Raw genomic sequence first — 21,924 nt, 5'->3', positions numbered from 1 at the left:
GGGACCGACCATTTTGGATGAAACACAGAACAGCGTCAGAAGCAGCAGGCTATAGAGTACAACGCCAAACGCAATTTCTCAGGTGAGCCCCAGGCACCTCAATGTCGCCGTTTGACATCTCAGTGCCACGCGGACCTTTTCAGATGCAGCTCCGGAGGGATTATCAACGCAAGCTGTCAGGCTGTGTTTACACTCACTGAGATTTACGATGGGACACAAAAGTGTCCTTGTGACACTCCGGCCTGAGATAACAGGGCAGAAGGACAACCGGGCAGTAAAAGACAAAGCTTCTGCGGGACAGCGGAGTTAAGCAGGCTGAGGCTGCTGCCGAATTGGCTGAAGTCACAAGCTCTTTGACTCCACACTTTCTAAAGCGATGCTGCAGGGCAGCAAGGTGCACACTGCGATTATGTAAGGAAAAAAACACAGCACTTTCCCTACGGAAAATACTGAAAATAATTATCCCCCCATTCTGACAGGCTTACAAACACCATCACTGGATTATTCTGGGTCTGAAAGCAAACTGGGGTTCAGGCAATAAGGTTATCGCTGTACATGCCAGAGGATTTTTTTTCTCCATTATAAATGAACTGCAATTACATGCACAGTATATACCTGGCTACAGATCAATTCAGACTCCAACTGTCACAAGGATTCACACAGGGAAGTCACACCAAGGCCTAATCTAACAAACAATAATTTCACCTCAAACTTTGGGTAAAAGATGTGACCAGCTGTAATAGAAACCAAAAATAAATAACATTAACATTAAAAAACATGAGTCATTCGACAACAAAGTATTCTAGACTGAATAGAGGATAGAACAGAAGCACTAAACACAAGAGAGCTGCATAGTAGTCCCCCCCAAACCCCCTTGAGGGTTAGAATGCTTGCAAATACATTTACAGGCAGCATCACTATTGTCAAAATGTTGTGCTTTAGGAACACAACCTAATTAGCGCTTAGGAAAAAAAGGCTTGCGACGTCAGCTGGCGAATCACCTGAAGGTTTTCCCTCATACTTGAAATCCATCTCGCCATTCGAGGGGATGAAGGCGTGCGTTCTTAGATCAAAATGGAGCCCCGGTGTGCAATGTGTGGGAGTTGAGATTGAGAACAGTAGAACAATGAGAGCAGAGGGGAACGCGTTAAAAGTGATTCACTACAATGAGGGGGGGAGGGGGTATTATGAAGTTTTCAAATGCTCGGAATAAATCTTGCCTGCCGTTACCCAAAAGCAGAGGTGGGTGACGGGGGACCGTAGCCGTTCCTGGTTTTCTCTGCTTAAATTAGCCCTAACATTTACGCTGTCTGACATTTTAGCTACACTTTTTGATAAGTGCAAGAATGGCAGCCGAAAACTCTCTCGTGCTCCCGCATGAAACGTTTTACTTCGATCTCATCTCCGCGTGAGCCAGTGTTGGTGTATATAGCCAATTAGCTCATTTAACCACAGTAACTGGTGGAAACAAAAACCTGGCCACACAACAGCACTCCAGGACCGGAGTTACCCAACTCTGCCCTAAAGCCTTCGTCTCAGGTTCGATTATGAGACAAAGTACCCGTGGAGATCACATTCACATCAAGTAACTACCAAATTATATCACTGCATTTACTGTTCAGTACATGCTGTGAGACATGATAGAAGCCAAAAAAATTCCATTATTCATGTCCAAAGCCCACACCCCAGTTTGAGTCCTAGGTTAAACTAAATTATTCTTCTGACATTATTTAGTCATTCATAAGAAAGAAAGAAAAAAAAAAGACTTCGAAGAAAAGGCACACGCTGGCTAGTTTAGTTAAAAAGTCACACTCCTCTTCATATTTGGCCTTGAAACCAAAAGACTGCAGGTTTGATTGCTAGGTAGGACACAACCACCCTTAAGTAAGGTAATTAAGCTGCACTGCTGCAGCATATATCTAGCTGTATAAATAGATCTCATAAAAAACACATTTTCAATGTACAAAAATGGCAAGTTACTCACATGTACAAAGCATTGTCAAAGCATAATCAAAATTATGCCAAGTTACCGTACGACAAACAATATAGACTATATTGCCTCACAGAAATTAAAGAAGCTGTATTCCAAAGCAATGCTATGCAATGTTTCCTAAATTGTTTGTAAATAAAACATAAAAGCTTTTAGCTGACCACATACGCAGACACTCGCTCTCACTGGTCACTGGTCTCTCAGTCCTGTAAACAGTTCCACCAAAAGGTAAACACTTCTCAGTGAGCTAAAAGGGAAGTAGATGTCAGAGCTACAAAGTTGTACTCTTTTAAACGTGCACACTTGTAAATATGTTCATTTTGTGTTTGTATCCAATGTTTTTATTGGTTAATGTACGTAAAATGACCAATGGGGAGACATATTCATTGTGGGCTAGGAGCATTTGTGGCAGGAAAAAGAAGGAGTAGAAAACGCAAAATCCCCTTAGTTTGGGGCTTTACTGTGTAGACGTGTGAAGTTGTTTATGAATTCCGTCTGTTGAAATAGGGTCAGAATGTACAGAAATGCATGTTTTTAAGGGCTGAGAGTCTTGCGGTTATTTCTGTGGGGAACCCTGAAAAGTACCAAACTCTCGGTGCAGTATAGGTATGGGGCATGCCTCGCCAAGGCGTAACTTGGCTGGATGGCATACCCTCCATCCCAATACTATGTCAAAAAATATATTAAAAATGCAAAAAAGCTGTGTAAGTCGTCAATAGCAGGAGAAAAAATAAGCATTGCCCGGGCCTCTAAGGCCTACAGGATGGATTTGGATTTGATGGGTTTTAGTTTTAAAAAATATGAAGAAAGCCACTTTGCATTAGAGTGATATATCTCAGAAAGATGAAAAGCAAATGCAAAGTGGCTTTCTCCAGATTAATTTTGTTTAACTATAGCTGTGTAAATCACTCTGGATGAGAGCATCTGCTAAATGCCAGATTATCCATAATTGGACACATTAAATAATGTCAACACTCCAAAAATCCAAAAGCGCATTTAATAAACAGGTGAAACAGCAATTTTGTGGAACAGTCGAGGCTGTGTCACATCTGGGAATCAGGTACAGTATCTTAATGGCAATCTCTTCTTTGTCGGGCAGGTGGGGTGATGCGGCATTACATCATCCTGTTGACAATGACATGTGTCCTCGCCCTGGGGATGAGGTCAGCAATGCCTTTAAGGCAGGACCGCAGCCAAAAACCTGCTTCTAAAAGCTGCATTAGAGCGTGTGTGTGTGTGTGTCTGTGAGTGTGTGAGTGTCTGTGTGTGTGTGTGGGTGTGAGTGCATGAGTGTGTGTGTGTGTGTGTGTGAGTGTGTGAGTGTCTGTGTGTGTGTGTGTGTGTGAGTGTATGAGTGTGTGTGTGTGTGTGGTGTGAGTGTGAGTGTGTGGTGTGTGTGTGTGGAGTGTGAGTGTTGTGTGTGTGTGTGTCTGTGTGTGTCTGTGTGTGTGTGTGTGTGTGTGTGTGTGGACGCATGTGGGAGTGTATGTGTGTCCGTGTGTGTATGGACACGTGGGAGTGTGTGTGTGTGTATGTGTATGTGTGTGTGTGTGTGTGTGTGTGTTTATGGACGCATGTGGAAGTGTGTGTGTCTGTATGGATGTTTTCACCAAGGGCATCTCACCTAACCGCCCCTAAATAAAGATGTCATATCATGTGTTGTTGTAGGTACTGCATAATAACACTGCCCCACTTTCCATAAGTGGCACAAGAGGTTAACACTTATACCTCAGTAAAGTCTTTATTTGCAAACTTAAATTAAACTGGATAGCAATTAATATTATTTACCGCAAAAAAGTGGTGTTAATTACTGTTAACAAAAGCCCATGAAAGTGTAACAGTTCAAACACAGTATTAAGCATTTGGCTTTCACAAGGAGCGACTGTGAAAAAAGCCAAAAATATAAATCCCCTTCAGACAGACATGTTATTTCAACGGACTGACCTCGTTCTTCCACCCACATTTTATTAAACATGGGATTATTATTCCCAGAGAAGCCCGAAACACATCCTACTTGACACAGGAGAATTTTTCACATTTAAAAAAAATATTTTTATCTGACTGCGTCAAGCGATGTCCCATCCTATATTGGTCTTTTCTTGAGCGTCATGTTGTTATTGAAACCATAAATATAAGAAATCATAAAAAAGGAAAAGGGGAACTATGACAAAGCATTCTCCCATACTGCACTGCACTCCAATGTTTCAGCCATACATCATCACACCATTTTACCCTCCTGAATCACAAGCAATATTTACCAGTGAAGTGGGCCAGATTACACACTGTGTGCACTTTATCATATTTACTGGTGCATCGTTCAACACTCAACCAACATGTTACCAATGTACTGTATAACCAACATGTAACCAATAAAACTAATATGTTAGATGGAAGCAAAGTCAGTTTAAGCTAAACACCTTTTCGAGTCCACACAGCGTATCCAAAAGCGGAGAGAACAAAATGTAATTAAGGAGCTATCTCTGAAGTTATTATTTAATTTCTGCTAGCATAAGGCAATTTCAAGAGACAAGAAGTACACATTCTATTTAAAAAAAACATGAATGCTGAAATGAAACATTAATACTAAGTGCTCACTTTAAAGGATGCAATCATGAAAATGGGGTAAATCACCTTTGAATTCTCCACACGACATGTGTTAGCAGAAAGATTTCACTGAGCGATTTCACTCATACTGGCGACAGTGAGCTGACGAAGCACACGGCATTCTCGCCCACTCTTCCAATGGGATTAGAGGTGGTGACGGCGAGAGAGTCACGTGACAGAGGAACAAACAGAGGAAGCGAGGGCAAAGAGGTCATTGGCTGAGCTGTCCCAAAGGCCACCTGCCTTTACGTCAGTCTGACGCCACCCTAACCTGTCCTCTGAAGATCGCAGATGATGGGTCGCACCACACTGAGGAGGACCTCACCCTAACCTGTCCTCTGAAGATCGCAGAGTGATGGGTCGCCCCACACTGAGGAGGACCTCACCCTAACCTGTCCTCTGAAGATCACAGAGTGATGGGTCGCACCACACTGAGGAGGACCTCACCCTAACCTGTCCTCTGACGATCGCAGGTGATGGGTCGCCCCACACTGAGGAGGACCTCACCCTAACCTGTCCTCTGACGATCGCAGTGTGATGGGTCGCACCACACTGAGGAGGACCTCACCCTAACCTGTCCTCTGACGATCGCAGTGATGGGTCGCCCCACACTGAGGAGGACCTCACCCTAACCTGTCCTCTGACGATCGCAGAGTGATGGGTCGCACCACACTGAGGAGGACCTCACCCTAACCTGTCCTCTGACGATAGCAGAGTGATGGGTCGCACCACACTGAGGAGGACCTCACCCTAACCTGTCCTCTGACGATAGCAGTGATGGACCGCACCACACTGAGGAGGACCTCACCCTAACCTGTCCCCTGAGGATCGCAGAGTGATGGGTCGCCCCACACTGAGGAGGACCTCACCCTAACCTGTCCTCTGACGATAGCAGAGTGACGGGTCGCCCCACACTGAGGAGGACCTCACCCTAACCTGTCCCCTGAGGATTGCACCACACTGAGGAGCGCTAGCTCTCGACAGGCTCCCACTTCAATAGGCAGCTCATTTGACTATTAAATTCTGCACACTCAACTTTTCTGTGTAATTACTCCAGCTTAATTCACTGCATTTTCAGCCAGTGCTTGTCAGCATTCAATATTAATTAGCCTTCTGCCTAATCACGTATGTGTCAGTATGAAGCCTATTAAACCTGAGAAGTTCTGTAGCCACTTTAACCAATATGTTGCAAAGTCAAATTAAGCTGAACACCATTTGGAGTCCACACAGCTCATCCAAAAATGGAGAGAACAAAATGTAATTAAGGAGCTATCTCTGAAGTTATTATTTAATTCGTACTAGCATAAGAACATTTCAAGAGACAAGAAGTACACATTCTATTTTTTTTTTAAAAACATGAATGCTGAACTAAAACATTATTAACCGCTCACTTTAAAGGATGGCATCATACAAATGGGGTAAATCACCTTTGAATTCTCCACAAGACATATGTTAACCTATGAATAAAAACATTTTGTATCGAACAGGGCTTTGCATCGTTACCTTTATAAAAATGCCCCGGAAGTCCTGGGTGGTGATAGCTGGCACAAGCTGACATGTAAACAGTAACACCTCCTATAAAATTGTTTATGAAATGTGATATTTTCACTTACATCATGAGGTTGAACATGCAAGCCATTCTCATTTATTTAATGTAGTAAACAATGGTCCTCAAAGTATTATAGATATTCAAATTTAACTGGTCCATCTTGAGAAATAAAATTGTACAGTAACTGCATTTAAAATGAATCCCCAAATATTCAGCACATTCAGTTTCATTCATCGGCTACAACAGTAATGATCAGTAATGATCTAAACAATACAGAAAAAGATGCCCACTTCCCAATTAAAGAATCCCAATTAAAACAGACTTACAAACATTCAGACTTAATTGTACATTGCCAAGACTACAATCACTGCGACAGTTGTGTACTTTAGCAAGGTAAATGAAGATAGAAATCTGAAGATGCTCTTCATGCACAACTTGAAATGATCACAACAACAGATGTTGGTTTCAGAAGCCCCTCAAATTCGGAGCTTCCTAAAATGTTGCTCATGCTGTGACTGGCGGTTAGTATTCTTTTGTAACAAAACAGTATAACATTAACCACATGACTCATGCAATTGGTTTAGATGGGACCCAGCAGGATTCTACAAAGGGCAAAACCAAGCTAATTTCTCCCTGAACCACACTCAGCCTGCACAGCCGTTACAAAAAACAAAACAAAAAACACTGCTCAACTTAAAAAAGGAGGGCTAAATAAAGTACAGCTGTCCTAAAAATAGCCCAAGTGTGGTGACCTGATTTTAGCTCTCCTTCAAAGGTCTACGAAGAGTGATGTCCCGAACCAGGCAGGCACAGTGATTAACCATTTGAACCAAAAATAATTCCAGATCCAGCTCTCTGTGTTCTAGAATAGCAGTTGAAATGTTTGTCTTGTTTAATAAAAGGATGTCCTTTCTGAGCAATTAAACAATGTATGTTTGCTTTTTTTATACATTAGATGTAATAACTAATTATTAAAAACATGGGATATTGTTATTTTGTATCAACAAAATGACATCACACACATCTACAGTTAGTCTGGACATTTTCAGGAAAATTAAAATGTTTCTAAAATAGTTTCTGTTTCTAAAAATAGGTTTGTTTCTTACATAATCATTTCTGACCGAAGCCAAAGAAGGGTGATAGCTTACTTTTGGATCAGACTCAGTCTAGCATAATGCAGGGCTTATATGAAAGGAAACATGTATAATCTCTGTCTCAAACACATGCGTGTACTGTAGCTAGAGCCAAGCTCATTATTGCAATACCTGAAGGTGCTGTATTTTGTCTGAATGAAAGTAGGTCATTACCAGATGCTGCTAACTCTAATGACTCCTGAGGCGACTAAACTGGGCTTCGCTTTCTTGCTCAGTGTTTGTAGTATGCACTTATAATGAGCACGATAGAATTTTCAGTGTTACTTCAACTCTTACAGAGTACATATGGTCCCAACTGGACAATGTGTATTCTGTTAGAGCTGAATTAACACTGGACATTTTCCGTGTGCAGCACCATCAGATTACAGCACAAGGCACAGGTTCCCCTCCCCCCCGCAGCACAACCAAACTGAAGGAGGGTGTTCGCTCCAGCACATTTCACTTACACTGCAATACCACTATTCCTATTAACTGCCATGAGTATGGCTCTTATCGCTTCAGAGTTAAACCGGTTTTATACAAGTGTGTGAACCACCTGTGGAGGGAATTCTAAGCCACTCTGTCACCCACAATGCTAATTTATGTGGAATTACTATTATTTAAATATTCTTGACAGACTTTTAAAACAGGAGAATGAGAGAATGAGACAAATGTGTTTTTTTTTTTTATGTTGGTAAGCTACTGGAGAAAATTACTTTTACAGTCTCAGGTCATTACCAACTAGTCACCTCATTGGCAGTAAAAAGCAGCCCTATCAACTTTTTTAAAGAACTTTGAAGTACAAAATCTACAATTAAGCCCCAATTTCTATACCCAGCTCCCTCGTCATTATTTATTACCAGTTCATTACAGTGAATGGGCTTGCACATCGTAAGCAAGCTACAGACATGCATTCTGAAAAAATCACAGAAAAAATATAAAAAAACAAGGACCCATATCAGGACGACATCATTATTTTTTTGACATTTTCTTAGCAACTTGTGTTATAAATGAAAATAAAATAACAAATGAGCTCCTGGGTCAATGACAAAAACGAGCAGTTTATAATTTGAAGCGGTGGACATGGTGTGGCGTAGTTCTAAAAACGCAATATGACACAAAAATGAGTGCTCGTAAAAAAGGAACATAAACAACAGAAAATCTTGCAGAGCAGCTAATGGCCTACCTTAGTTCAGAGTTTCTGCAATGTTTGCCACATGATAAAGTAGGCCTATGTCACGCTATGCTATTTTTTAACTGTATTTAAAAGACTTAAATAGTTTGTATGTTTCCTTATATTCTTTCTTGCTCCCACAGGTTCGTCTAGTTTGCTGTTTCTAATTGTCACATGGCCTACAGTACATTGTAGCTTTCTTTGAAACGCTATTTTTACATCATCGTATATGGTCATCATGGTGGATGTAATGTCACTGTGCGAACCAAGATTAACCGAGCATTTTTTTGTTTTGTGTCAAAATTTGTCCTAATGAGCAATTGAGGTTGATGCTCCCATGATTGAAACAGGTGATACAGAACATGCTTGGACATAATAGGGAAGTAGGCAATTACATGATTATTTGAATGTTATAGATAATGAATACAAATGTCAAAGACAGGCCCAGACATAGCTATTAGAGCATAACTGCAAAGGAGAAGACATCCCCTGGATACCACTGTTCAAAAGGGCACCTATCATAAGCAAAGGTCCACTGACAGAGATCCAAGTAATCGCATCGGTCTTAAACGTGCAACAGAAGCAACATTTCTGTAATTAAAGTGTTCTGGAACACAAGCTCATCCATCTGGATTTATGAAAAGATTTAACATTGAGCTTTTAGTCAGTTTAAGTGTGGCACCGCACTACAGCAGCTATTAAGGTGCTCTAAAGTGAAGCCCACAGAACACACAGCACAGAGAACGCCATGTGAATACACTCCAAAAGCTACCCCACAATGCATTTCCTTAACGAGGACACTACTGTGCCTGCGCTCTCCTGAGCACCTCCAGTGACAGTCCATCTCCTGGGCTCCTCGCTCACGACCGTGTTGAATTCAAATCTCCCCGGGGGGGCCTAGCAGCATAAATACAACAGGCCTCAGCGTAAGATAGCGTCTGACACCCTCCTGGGAGCAGGAGCACAGGTATAGCCGTGCGCAAGGCACAGGAAGAACAGACAGGGGCCCTCGGTGAAAGCATCAGACCCCCGAGACGTCCTCGCCGCGGGAACAGCGTGCTCTGCGAAAGGCCTCTGGCTTTCAGCGCCGAGCCGCCGCCGCGGTTTCGCTCATTTCACACGTGCAGAGAATGTCAAAAATATTTACGCTTTCACCGATGAGGATGTCACCAACTAATGAGCTACGGCTCGCATATTTATTTGTGAGACACGCAACGGTGAGACTCGTCTCCGCGACTCGCGGCCACAGAAAAATCAACATGAATTAAAGATGCTGATACCTGTTGCTATGGGAACGGGCACCACCAATGAGCAGCGTGACCTTTTCCGGGACAGGGTTAATGACTGGAGTATTCCATTCCCTCAGCGTCTGGAGGTGTAACTGGGGCTCTGACAGCAGCAGAGCAGCAGCGTGGCGTATGAGTTCTCCCACTGAGAATGCTTACACATGACCACATCCTCCACAATCTGCACATGCTGAACACACTGGGCACGCTTCAAAACTTGATACATTTTCTACGACCCAACATTAGCGAGAACTCACACACTGAAAGGCCTCTACCACATAAAAGCAGAGTACATTCCATTTGGAACTAAATCTAATAGAGTATGTCTGCATTTGCCATTGCTTTCCTCTATTATTTTGTGAAAAAAACATTTTTAAATTCATTATACGGTAGTTACCCCAGCACTTGCAAAGTAACTTTTTAGTAACTTTTTTTTTTAAGTTACTAAAAAGAACATAAATCATGTAATTCAACCAACCAAAAACACAATCTATCAAGTCAAAGTAAAAGATAGCAGCTATTAAGATAAACATTCTTTCAAACATTAATGTTATGATCATCTCAGGTATTCCTGTGACACGTGCAGATGAAATGCTTGTGTGTAATCAGCCATTATCAGCTAGAACCTATCCAAAATCTTTTGAAGCATCTGCATCCACTTGTTAAGAAAAAAATAATTGGAAAATGTGAAGGTTCACAAGGAGAATTGTTATCTAGTGGTCTCATTACAAATTCAGCACAGCCCTACTTTCGCCGACAATTTTGAAAAGGTGAACTAGCCACTGCAGCCCTGTCATGTTGCCATGACAAACGGTCCGCTGTATGACAGGAAATCTTTCCTTCTGTTGTAGGTGCAGAGATGGCCGGAGTGATAATCAATAGCAGAAACAACCTCTATTAAAGCATTAATCTTCCAAGTATCATGATAAATACCTTTGGCTGCTCCACCACCGCCAAAATGTCCCGTGTACTCCATACACTTTCAGAATCCTGGTAACTGATCATGACTGCAAGCCAAGATGCATCCTAAATGACCTTTCCTCTCACCTCACTGTGACTTACATAATGGTACACTTGTCCATAGCAATCAAAGGAGAAGGACACAACAGTGTCCCTCTTTATTATTTATCTCTACTTGCTCCATTTTACAGTAGATTACAAATCTCTGATAACAGCAGGTAGAAGATGTTACCCAGCTTGCACACAAGGTTATTGCAATTTTTACAATGTTTTGTTAAAGTGATTGTGTTGCAAACATGAGCTTAAAAAATTGTCCTGAGGAAAAAACCTTTTGTTCAAGATGGCATTGTGCATCGATGTTATGGGGGAAAAAAGCTGTATAAATTAATTTATTCAACACAATATTACAATATAGTAAGCAGTTGTAAGAATGCAATCTATCAGAATATCTATCTGAAATATTATATTATACTGTGCCATGAAAAAGGGTTTGCCTTCTCTATTATTGCATTTTTGTCACACTGAATGGTTTCAGACCTTTAGACAAAATATAATATCATTTTTTCTATGAAAAAAGTTAGCAAACACCCATATTACCCATGTGAAAAAGTAATTGCCCTTTCAACTTAATAATTTAACGCAGCACCTTTAGCAGCAATAACTGCACTCAAACACTTCCTATAATTCAACAGTCTTCAACACCGCTGTGGAGGAATTTTAGCCCACTGTTCTTTGCAAAACTGTTTCATACAAATTGGTAGGTCTGTTTCAGGTCCTGCCACAGCATCTCTATTGGGTTCAAGTCAACACTTTGAATAGGCCATTCCAAAACATTTTCATTTTGTCTTTGTTTTTTTTAGCCATTAAGCTGTGGGCAAATGTGAAATGCACACTGATGTTTCTCTTAGTTAGCAGTGTTGCTACTCTCCCACGAATCCCATTTTTGCCCAGGCTCTTTCTTATTGTGGAGTCATGGACACTGACCTTAGCAGAGGCTAGAGAGGCCTCTGGTTCTTTGCATGTTCTTCTGGGATGTTTTGTGACTTCCTGAATGAATTGTCGATGCGCCCTTGGAGAAATTTTGGTTCAGCACTGTTCCAAGTGAACTCCATTTGGAAATCTCACTGTTGTTCTGTGGAGTCCCAGAGCCTTAGACATGGCTTTGTAACCCTCTCCAGACAGATATGTATCAACATCTTTTTCCTTATCTCATCTGAAATTTCCTTTGACCATGGCATAGTGTACCTTTAGATGCTTTGTGGTAACTCCTTCAATCTAGTGAGAAGGTTCAATATGAGTGAGGTTTAGATTCAGTGGGGCAGGTTGCAATCAAGCCTGGCTGAGTTCAATCAGCTGAATGTATTTATCAATTAAATTGAGTTAATTCATTGATTGAGTTACTAAAGGAGCCATTTCTTTTTTGCATGGGTGATATGGGTGTATGAGTTTTGCGTTTACTCAGTTTCCCATTGTCTAATATTACATTTTGTCTGAAGATCTGAAACTCTTCAGTGTGTCAAACATGCAATAATAGAGGAAAGCAGAAAGGGGGAAAATTATTTTTCATGGCACGGCATATTTATATAACACAGATTTGTTTCCTTCTTTATGATTTCTCTATTCCCAGAAGCAGTTTATAAGAAAGCTGATCGCTTATATCCAATTACATTTTCACAAACCCAAGATGCCCAGATGATATGCAATCATGAATGTGATATTTACACACACACATCCACCACACTAACCTGCCAGGAGGAAGTGTAGGAGACCCCTCCTTCCCAAAAAATATATATTGTTAGCTATAGCATAACTAACAAGCTAACCAGCATCATTTTTTATATCCATAAACTATCAATGTATTTATTATATCAATATATTTTTTTTCATTGTTTTTTAAGCCAAATAGATTTGACTATACATACATGAGTGAAGCAAATAGCACAAATAAATGTGCATGTGTTTGCATATAGGGTTGCTCTCCTTTTTTAACGTGCTTACTTTTTTTGTCTGGGGAATTTGCACCTCTGATACCAGTGCTATCTGCCATTATGGTTGACTGGCAAATTATGTTTTTTTGGAAAGATAAGCACACAATGACAACACACCATTAAATACACACACACGCACACAACTTCTTTGATAATGCAAGATAGCAAATTAATAACTTGGACTGTGAAAATTGATCAGTTTTACATGGTATTCTCATTTATTCTCATTTTAAATAAAACAAAGTAAATCATTATACATTTAAAGGCCATTGCTATGGCTGCAATTGTGCAGTGGAAGTCATTGATTAACTGTAACAAGATAACGTAACAATCAAGTAACACGATTTGGATGCAATAATATATGTGCAGAGACTGCAAGCATATAATTTGACCCATTATGTCTGATATTTTTATATTTTATTGATATTTCTAAGTTGACTACATCATGCCTATGATGTTTTGTATATATTCAGCAGTAGGAATGAGCCCGATTAGCATTATGTGAAAAACCTTTGATACGCAATCTTTTTGGAGCTTTAAGTGTATGATTACATACAGCATAACCACAGTGGATTTCAGCAACAAGCCTTTTACAACAGGAGGTGGATTTCTGTCTGTGATATCTGGAACAGTTTTGCATTTTGCATGTTGGATGCCATAGCAGTTTTCTCTGCCAACTCTTGGGAGGTGGGGGGGCTTTGCTGTGAGAGCTGGGATGTGATTTGGATGCTTTCACTGAACAGCTTGGCATCTTATTGAGGCACAGGATCTCCTCCACAATGTCTGGTCCATGGTGGAACATATCACTGCCTTCCAATATACAGAAATGTCATTATGCATTTCATTGACGGTCATTCTACATTAATCCATTCAAAGCCTGTGTCAATATTCTCACTAAATAAGTGTATGTGTGATACACACACACACACACACACACACGTACACACATGCTTTACATGCAGTACATGGATCCATTGTAAGTATGATCGCAAACTCAAACTAAAAATTATTTTCACTTAAAGGCTATAAATATTATACACCAACATCAACGGCCAGTTCCATTTCCTCTTTGTGATTAGGGTTTCATAATCCCATCAAGTGAAACCTGGCAACATTAGAACAGCCAACTCACAACACTACATAACAGTTAAATATTTAAATGAGTGAATCATAAGCATAGCACAGGGAACAATCCTGTTAAAAAAGAGAACAGGACTATCATAGCAGTTATGATAGGTATGATTATGGACAGCAGATGACCATTAAATCTTTCCATGTTAGCCAAAATCAACGTCTATTCATTATGCTGCAGAGGAGGAATTTTAAAGTACAATGCAAGAAAAAATGCCTATGTGAGACAAATGTGACATAATATGAATCCATCAGTTGAAGTGGATACAACATCATGGTTTACAAGAGAAATGAATACTTGAAATGGAAAAGAAAAATCCCAATTTTACCACAGAATCTTACAGATTTATATAAATTCTAATTTTACAGTAGAAAATGTGCATGCATACTGATGGGAAGACCAATGTCATCGGTTTGTGGCTTAACAAATCTTACTTAGAATAATCAGGTGCTCTTTTGCAAAAAGAGTAAGGTATCTGGGAATATAGCATTGAAATGTTCTGTGAAGACACTGAAAGATGCTATATGTAATAATAATAATAATAATAATAATAATAATAATAATAATAAAAGCTAAGCAGCTGCAGTGATACGTTAAGTAGAAAGTTCTCAGAATGTTCCGTGGTATGTATTATTAAACACGAGAGACAGTTTGAGGCAACGCTGGGATATTGTTTCTTGAGATAGGAAGCAATGCATTCTGGATTGTGCAGGTTATATAATCTGAAATGGGTTACACAACCACAAAAAAATTATTTAAAAAATTATTATTAATCAAATAATCAAATAATAATCAAATAATTTCAAATCGAGTTGTGTTAAACGTATTAGGCTGAGGAGCAGTGGCGGTTCTTTAATGCGGGGCGCTGGGGCGCCGCCCCCCTAAATGCAAAATAATAAAAAAATTAAAATTGTTTACTCGTACAATGTGCCTGGTAGTCTGTCAGCGCCTGTCAGCATTCATTAAAAATTGATTCCAAAATTAAATTGTATTTGGTTAATTTCTGTGTGATTACATATAGCCTACTTCCTGGGTGAAGGGCGCCAGCCAAATGAGTGTGTATGTAAGTCCTTCAACTTTTTGCAAGCAGGTCACCTGAGGCTGCTCTCTAAATGGTTGCTTCAGATTTTCCACGGGGCGCAGCTCTCTGCGCCCCAGACACTCCTACTTTTATTGGCAGCGAATTGGTATTGTTCTTATGTTTTTTGATCTAATGTGATTGGACAATTCTCGATGCTACCTTTCATGTTCACACCCGCCATTAATATAACTATGCACAACTGTCACTCCTGCTCCTTAGCTAGCTGACTGGTACTTTCAGGAGATGGCAACGTCAAGTAGAACCGTGGAAATCAAAGAAAATTTGGTTATTTCCTTACAAAAACGCCCTTTCACAAGGCGTTCACTGGAAGAAATAAAGAGGATAAAGCAGCTTGGACCGGACCGACCCAATTTAGAAATTCAGCAGCAGGCAAGTGATCGAGGACAAGCCTACACCCGGGGCTTCTCCTGCTCTTGTTATGACAAACGGAGATGGCTAGCTGGATGTGGTGTAAGTAATTCCTTTCTTTGCTTTCCCTGATTGCTATTTCAAAGTGTCGGAACCGAAGCGTTGTGGACAACGACGGGGGTACAAGACCTATAACATATTTCTGAAAAGTGCAAATGGCACGAAAGTAGCCGTAGCCATCTAGACAATGAGACTATATTTTTTGGCAGGCTTAGCATTGCTGAACAGCTAGATGAAGGCTACAGGATTGGCATTAGAAGGCACAACAAAGAGGTGACAAAATCGACACATCCTGTCCAGAATAATAGACTGTGTGAAATTTTGTGGAGCCTTTGAGTTGGCTTTGCATGGCCGCGATGAGAGTGAGAGCTTCGATAATCCCATGATATTCCGTGGGTTGGTGAATTTTGTTGCCTCCTTTAAACTTCAGCATTCACATATTCACATTTTGTCCAGAAGATGGCAGCAGAAGGCTCTATAAATGTCCTTGGAGTTAGCTAATATTTTCCTATTCTTTTTATGACTTCATAGAATGTAACAGTGGAAGTAAATATGATTTTAGTAGTTCAATATTTAGAAATTGAGCTGTTCCCTGTTGGTAACTTTAGGTGATGTAGGTGAAATTGGCATTTTGTCATCTCTACATATTGTTTTATATTATTAAGGAGGGAAAAATATGTTCAAGTAGTGCTACTGGTCAGTGTTTAGGCAGCATTACAGTGTGTTGTCTTGTTTTTAGATTTATTTATTTATTTATTTATTTTATTTTATTTGCTTAGCTATGAAGTGCTGCTTCAGTTTGTTTGTCCCCCCCAAAACTGCGCCCCCCCCCCCCCTCCCCCAAATTTTTTATCACCAGCCACCACTGCTGAGGAGCTGTCCAATACGGACACTTACTGCAGCAAAGATCACAGTATCACACACCAAAAAATGGTAGATACTGAATTCATATTACTTTTCTACATAGGCTTTAACCACGACATAACGGTCGGTTAGAACAAGGTCATGGCAAAGGTACTTGAGTGACATGCACATCAGTACTGATCTTGGTGAGTGAATGCCCATGCAACCCTTTAACAACCCTTTATATCTCAATGACCTCCACTGAAAAGACAAGGTTAATCCAAGTTGAGGGAAGTCCTTTGAGGCAGAGGGTACCTTAGCAACTGCCACTGACAACACATGCTAAAGGTAAAAAAACAACACCTGGACAGACAGGTGGGGCCTTTGGCCTCAAATCCATGCTAAATTCACATGTGACAGAGCACTGAGACAGGAGCAAACATTAGCAGCTGCTCCAGGCAGTGGAAATGAACACTCATATAACTTGGCTCTTCTCTACCTAGTCCACTCAGAAATAATTAACGTTAGATAGCCACACTTTTCCAAATGTCTCGTTTTAGTCCAGAGAAGCATAAGAAAAGGAAGAAACAGAGGTCTGTTGCAAAAGATTCCACTAAAAAATAGGCATATTAAATATTAATATTCATATTAATAACTGCCCAATGACAACAGGAATTTGTAACATATGCATGTTTTATAATACTGTACTAATAACTGTAGCATGTACATTCAGGTGCTAATAGGTGAAGTTCTCACACACCAGTGTATGACCCCCACAGTATCATCAGCTCTTGAGAAATGAATGCCAACTTGATTTATAACAAACGGCAACAAGTCATTTTTTAAGAAAGTGCATGGCTGTCCAGAACAATTGAATCTAACTATTATCTAACTGAAATGTCACTGTTCCTTAAGCTTTCAGTTTAAAACAAGCGCATAGTTGCATTCCCATCTACCCCCAGTTCCCAGAATGCACTAGGGGAAGAGTCTGCCTCCTACCTATGAGTACAAGGTTGGTTCTCAGCAAAATAAAATAAAATAAAATAGATACATAAATAAATAACCTCTGCATTCAGGGGTAAAGATGTTCGTGCTATATCGGAGCATTCTGGGTTCTGCAGGATAGTTAGGAAAGCTAGATTTTGCCAGAATTACTAAACTTATGCTAAACTCAGCATAGCAATATGCATATCTACCATAGAACACATCATTTTTTCACATTGCAATGTCTTGCTTTAAGTTACAGGTTTCAACCAAAATGTCATTAAATCATAACAACTGACCTCTAGGCATTTTAGAACAGCAAAACCTCTTTTTTTTCTTTCTTTAAAATAAAAAAAATCTTTTTTTACAGAGGTTCAATTCCTGGCAAAAGAAAAATGAGAAGGTAAAAGAAACACAATTGAAGTATATTCATTCTGCAATAAAGTAAATATACGATACAGTGGCAAGAGCCTTGTTATAGCTAACCAATGATATAGTATTAATACTGCTCACTTTTAACCACTAACCCCGTTTATAGTTTATGGGAATGCCTTATTTTCTTGATGCACTAGACTAAATTGTGCTCTAAATTGTATTGATTCAAGAAAGGCCACAGGGAACATGAGATGTGTTGTGACACCAGTCAGACTGCTTTGCGATAATGGTACACAATGCTGAAAAGAATTCATTTGAAATTATTTATCAACCAAATTAACACGAGTGTGCTTGCATGCAAACACACACCATGTCAAAGCATAAAATCAGTAACGTAGGCACTGTATGTATTGTAACAATGCCTATTTGAGAATCTAATTAAACAGATAATCAGTTATTCTCTAAAATGGAGGGAGAGGGAGAGAGAGAGGGAGCGGGAGAGAGAGAGAAAGAGTACATTCATTATGTATTATATTGTAATTGCGGTAAGCCAGTATAGAAACATCAAAGTGAAAAAGCATACTGTCAATGAACTGGTGTATACTGCTTTAGAATCACTATTGTGTGTTTACATAGTGTGTCACTCAAGTGCCATAAAGCATTTAGCATTACTTACCAATGCTGGTCATGGAATATCAGCACTACTAATTTAAGGAAATAGAAACAAATTACAATAGAAATAAAATAATCATGCGCAAATAGTGTCTGTCGTGCCTGTTTTAAATCTGAACCCTTTTCAATCCTGCAGCATAATCGTGGCTAAACTAACTCCAGGTGGAGCATTAACATCCTTTTATAGCGGTGAACTAAAGAGGTAACCTAAGCACCTGAACCATTTTCAGAAACAAAAGGGATGGAAAACAATCACGCGCAGGCGATGCCCTGTGGAACCCGAGTCGGCAGAGGAGACACAACAACCTCAAAAAAGTGGTTCTACTTTCCACACAGACTATGCTGGGAACCGGAGAACAGTCGGTGTGGTGAGACATGTAAACTGTTATTATTTGAAACTAGCAGATACAAAACAACTGGATACATCTACGAGGGAAAAGCCTTGGGTTGGTCTGGTGTAGTCAGAAATATTTATATAAAGCCTGCTCAAGCAGATTGCTATTTGTACTTAAAGATGTACTTCACGTGATGTTTTTACACCGTTTAACAAGATGTCTGTCACGCCGGTTTAAATAACACAGCGTCTGCTAAGTGATTGAATTGCAATTTAATGTACTGGTCTCGGACCACGATTACATAACCGCTCACTGCTTAAGACATTTCGTCCTTTCATCTTCAGTATGTTCCAACAACAATCTTTAATTCCACGTGGATTTGCAATATACTTAAAGCCTATATGCAAAGCACGTTTAATATTGTGTTACTTTGATTATAAATTTAGTGATAATTGTGACAATTAAAACAGTCTCAGACTAAAACAGTCTAAGACCAACCTTTGATAAATAGTACAATTCGAAAACCGAAAAAACATGCAATATATGTTTGTAACTGTCTACATGCATTTACAAAGTCACAGCCACATACGTTTACATTTTAAATTATTGTACACGCTGACCGCCCTGCCAACCAGACGTTTCAACTTCAGTGTCCAGAAGAAATTCACGTTCAGCTTTAAGCTAAACATTTTGAGCATTCGGTTTTGAAGAATCCCTTTACATATGTTATTTCGTTCAAAGTTTCTGTGATCAGACTGCGTAGAAACGGCAACAAATAGCTCGTTTCTCGGGCAGAGGGTTACAAATATTTCGTCCTTTAACAGACTGTGAAATGCCAGTGAATCAGATAACACATTTTATAGAAACACGTCGAGAGCATTGCTCTTACATTGGCAAAAGGATATGTAAATATTGCCATAAACTGAACAGGCAAATTAATGAACTTACCGAATTTCCTGTCAGCGGTGACGATCAAATGGGTATGGAAAGCCAAGAGGACGATGAGAATGGAGAGAAGTGAATCCATCATTTTTATTGATCCATCGCACATATTCGTTAACACACCATTTCGTTGACCTTTTTTCTCCAAGCGATGTTGAGAGGTGGCGAAGAGAAACGAGGGGAGAAGAGGGAGAGGGGAGGATGCTGTCGACTCGGCCCCGTGCTTAACTCTCTCCTGCAGTCAGCCCCTCGTCGCGGCTGGAATCAGCACTGAGAACAGCAGCCCCTGGCCAGGCCCCTCCTTCAGGCCTGACGTCAAAATCCACATGCCGAAAGGGCCGTGGTTGCGAATTTGCGATTACAGTACAAGCCCAAATAATCACTGCATGCAACTGTGATACGAGAGAAATTTAGAAGGAGGGAAAATATAAACATATAGCGGCCATGCTAAGCAATTCGGCATGCAGAAAAAAAATAGGCAAAAGACGACGGACGAGGCTACACTGTCGCGGGCTGAATTTTGCGCAACACTGGTGTGCTGAAAAACACCCAAATATAGGGCGGATGCAGTCAATAAAATACTCCTAAATCCTGTTCATGCACAAGTACTTTATGACGACTATTCCGATAGTTCTGTGTAATATTTTGAAATATTTTAATAAGTTAGGCCGCTAGGACTACTATACAACCACTACTGACGACAACAACAACAATAATAATAATATAGGCTGCAGTTTTATATTTTAAAATATGGGCTTGAATTTAATTGCCTTGTATCAGCCCATATCTTTTTCTTGTTGCCGTATTCATGAGCTCATATGCATATCAAAAGCGATTCAATGGGAGACATTTGCATGGAGTGGACTGTAACTGACTCTTAGCAGTTTAATGTTGTCCAATAGTGTGGACTACCGATTCATGCACTTGCGTTTCATACCTCAGATTATTTGTCCTGACCACGTGCACTCTCACGTGCTATCAACAAGAACCGCACGTGGTTGATCAATTGAAGGCTACGATAGTATTTAAATATTTCAAATCAAAAATAAATAAAAAAACGTACCGAAGGTCGTATCATGTTTTTAAAAACTATTTTTCTTAATTATCTGTTTCCCCTCATTCTGAAATGCGTCATTACATAGGCTATGCTAGCTGGACCAAGGCAATCGCCAATATCAGCAGTCTAGACATGCAGGCAGTCACTTCTTTTCACTCTCTGCAGTCCAACTGAACTGTGCAGTTAATGCATTGTGAAGATTACACTTCATGTGCAACTGACACAGAGAGACTGCTGGCAGAGAAGTCAAAATCAAACTGGACATCCTAAGGTTCTTGAGAATCTGTGCCAACCAAAATCATCCCCCTTGGACAACTCTAGATTCTCTGGTCACAGCAGCACTAGCATGATTAGGTTCCTGTTCTGGACCATAGGGTGTCAGTGCACCAAAGACTAGCACCTTCCCCGTGAGACCAATACCAGGCCTTTTTTTTTTTTTGCAAGACACTTCAGTTGAGTGCCACACTCAAATTATGCATACTGAAGAATAGGTACACATGGCACAGTTACTTTGTATCAATCAAATGCATAGTCATTATTAGTCATTAAGGATGCAGTTCTCATCTGTACTTAATTATGCATAACTACGTAATTATGCATCTTGCATGGTCGAGCCATTTACACTTTGCCACGCAATAAGGGGTTGTAGCTTGGTTGTCTCTCAAATTTCAAATCTACCCGAGATCCTCCATTTTCCGGCCCATTCATGCAATGCTTATGTCTTATGATAGTCTCATTTGACATCAACGCATTTCCTGGCTTTTACGATTCAGAATTAAGTTCTGAAGTAAAATGCATAAAGGTGATCAGAGTAGCTTCAAACTAAATTTGAACCTTATAGCTTTAGTCTACACAATGCTTAATAATTATAATTTCTTACACTAATGTGCACAGAACAATAGACTGCCCATTGAATCTTTGGTTTCATTAATATTTGAAGTACTCCTTTATTCTAAATAGCACTGCATTTCCTTTGTCATTGTGCCAGACACTTAGGGTTTCATGTAGCTTTCCCCAAACTGAACAATGCAGGCTGATAACAGATTTGTCACTATAAACAAGACGTTTAGTTGGGAGGATTTAAACTGCTCATTTCATTAGACATACGAGTTAAGCAATGTTCCGCACAGATTTAATTCTAAAAATGAAAATCTCACCTACTAATTACCCAGGGTGTATGTACTTTTATTCTTAGAAAATTACAAATGAATTGCATTTGAATGCACACACATACAACCAATTATGGACTGTGCATGCACATACTGTATATACAATACCCTCTGTAATGGTGCCCTTAAATGAGGTGGGGTGGGGGGGGGGTGGGGGTGGTGCGGACGAGGACTTATGTATAAAAAGTGCTGTCATTTCTACATGGTGAAACCAACATGTA

General features: G+C 40.0%; 1 protein-coding gene across 2 annotated transcripts in view; it reads right to left on the bottom strand.

Moving 5' to 3' along the window:
- ptprn2 (protein tyrosine phosphatase receptor type N2) overlaps window positions 1–19,775 on the bottom strand; it is a 218,206-nt gene extending 198,431 nt beyond the window's left edge. The window contains exon 1 of one of the 2 annotated variants that reach the window (XM_064332770.1): window positions 19,484–19,775. In XM_064332770.1, the coding sequence (XP_064188840.1) occupies window positions 19,484–19,586 (103 nt within the window). In that variant the 5' untranslated portion in view covers window positions 19,587–19,775. The remainder of the gene's footprint in view (window positions 1–19,483) is intronic. The other variant, XM_064332769.1, reaches the window with a different exon arrangement.
- Window positions 19,776–21,924: the final 2,149 nt, after the last annotated feature.

This window comes from Anguilla rostrata, chromosome 4, assembly GCF_018555375.3.
Source record: "Anguilla rostrata isolate EN2019 chromosome 4, ASM1855537v3, whole genome shotgun sequence".
Lineage (NCBI taxonomy): Eukaryota > Metazoa > Chordata > Actinopteri > Anguilliformes > Anguillidae > Anguilla > Anguilla rostrata.
This window is presented reverse-complemented; position numbering and strand designations above follow the sequence as displayed.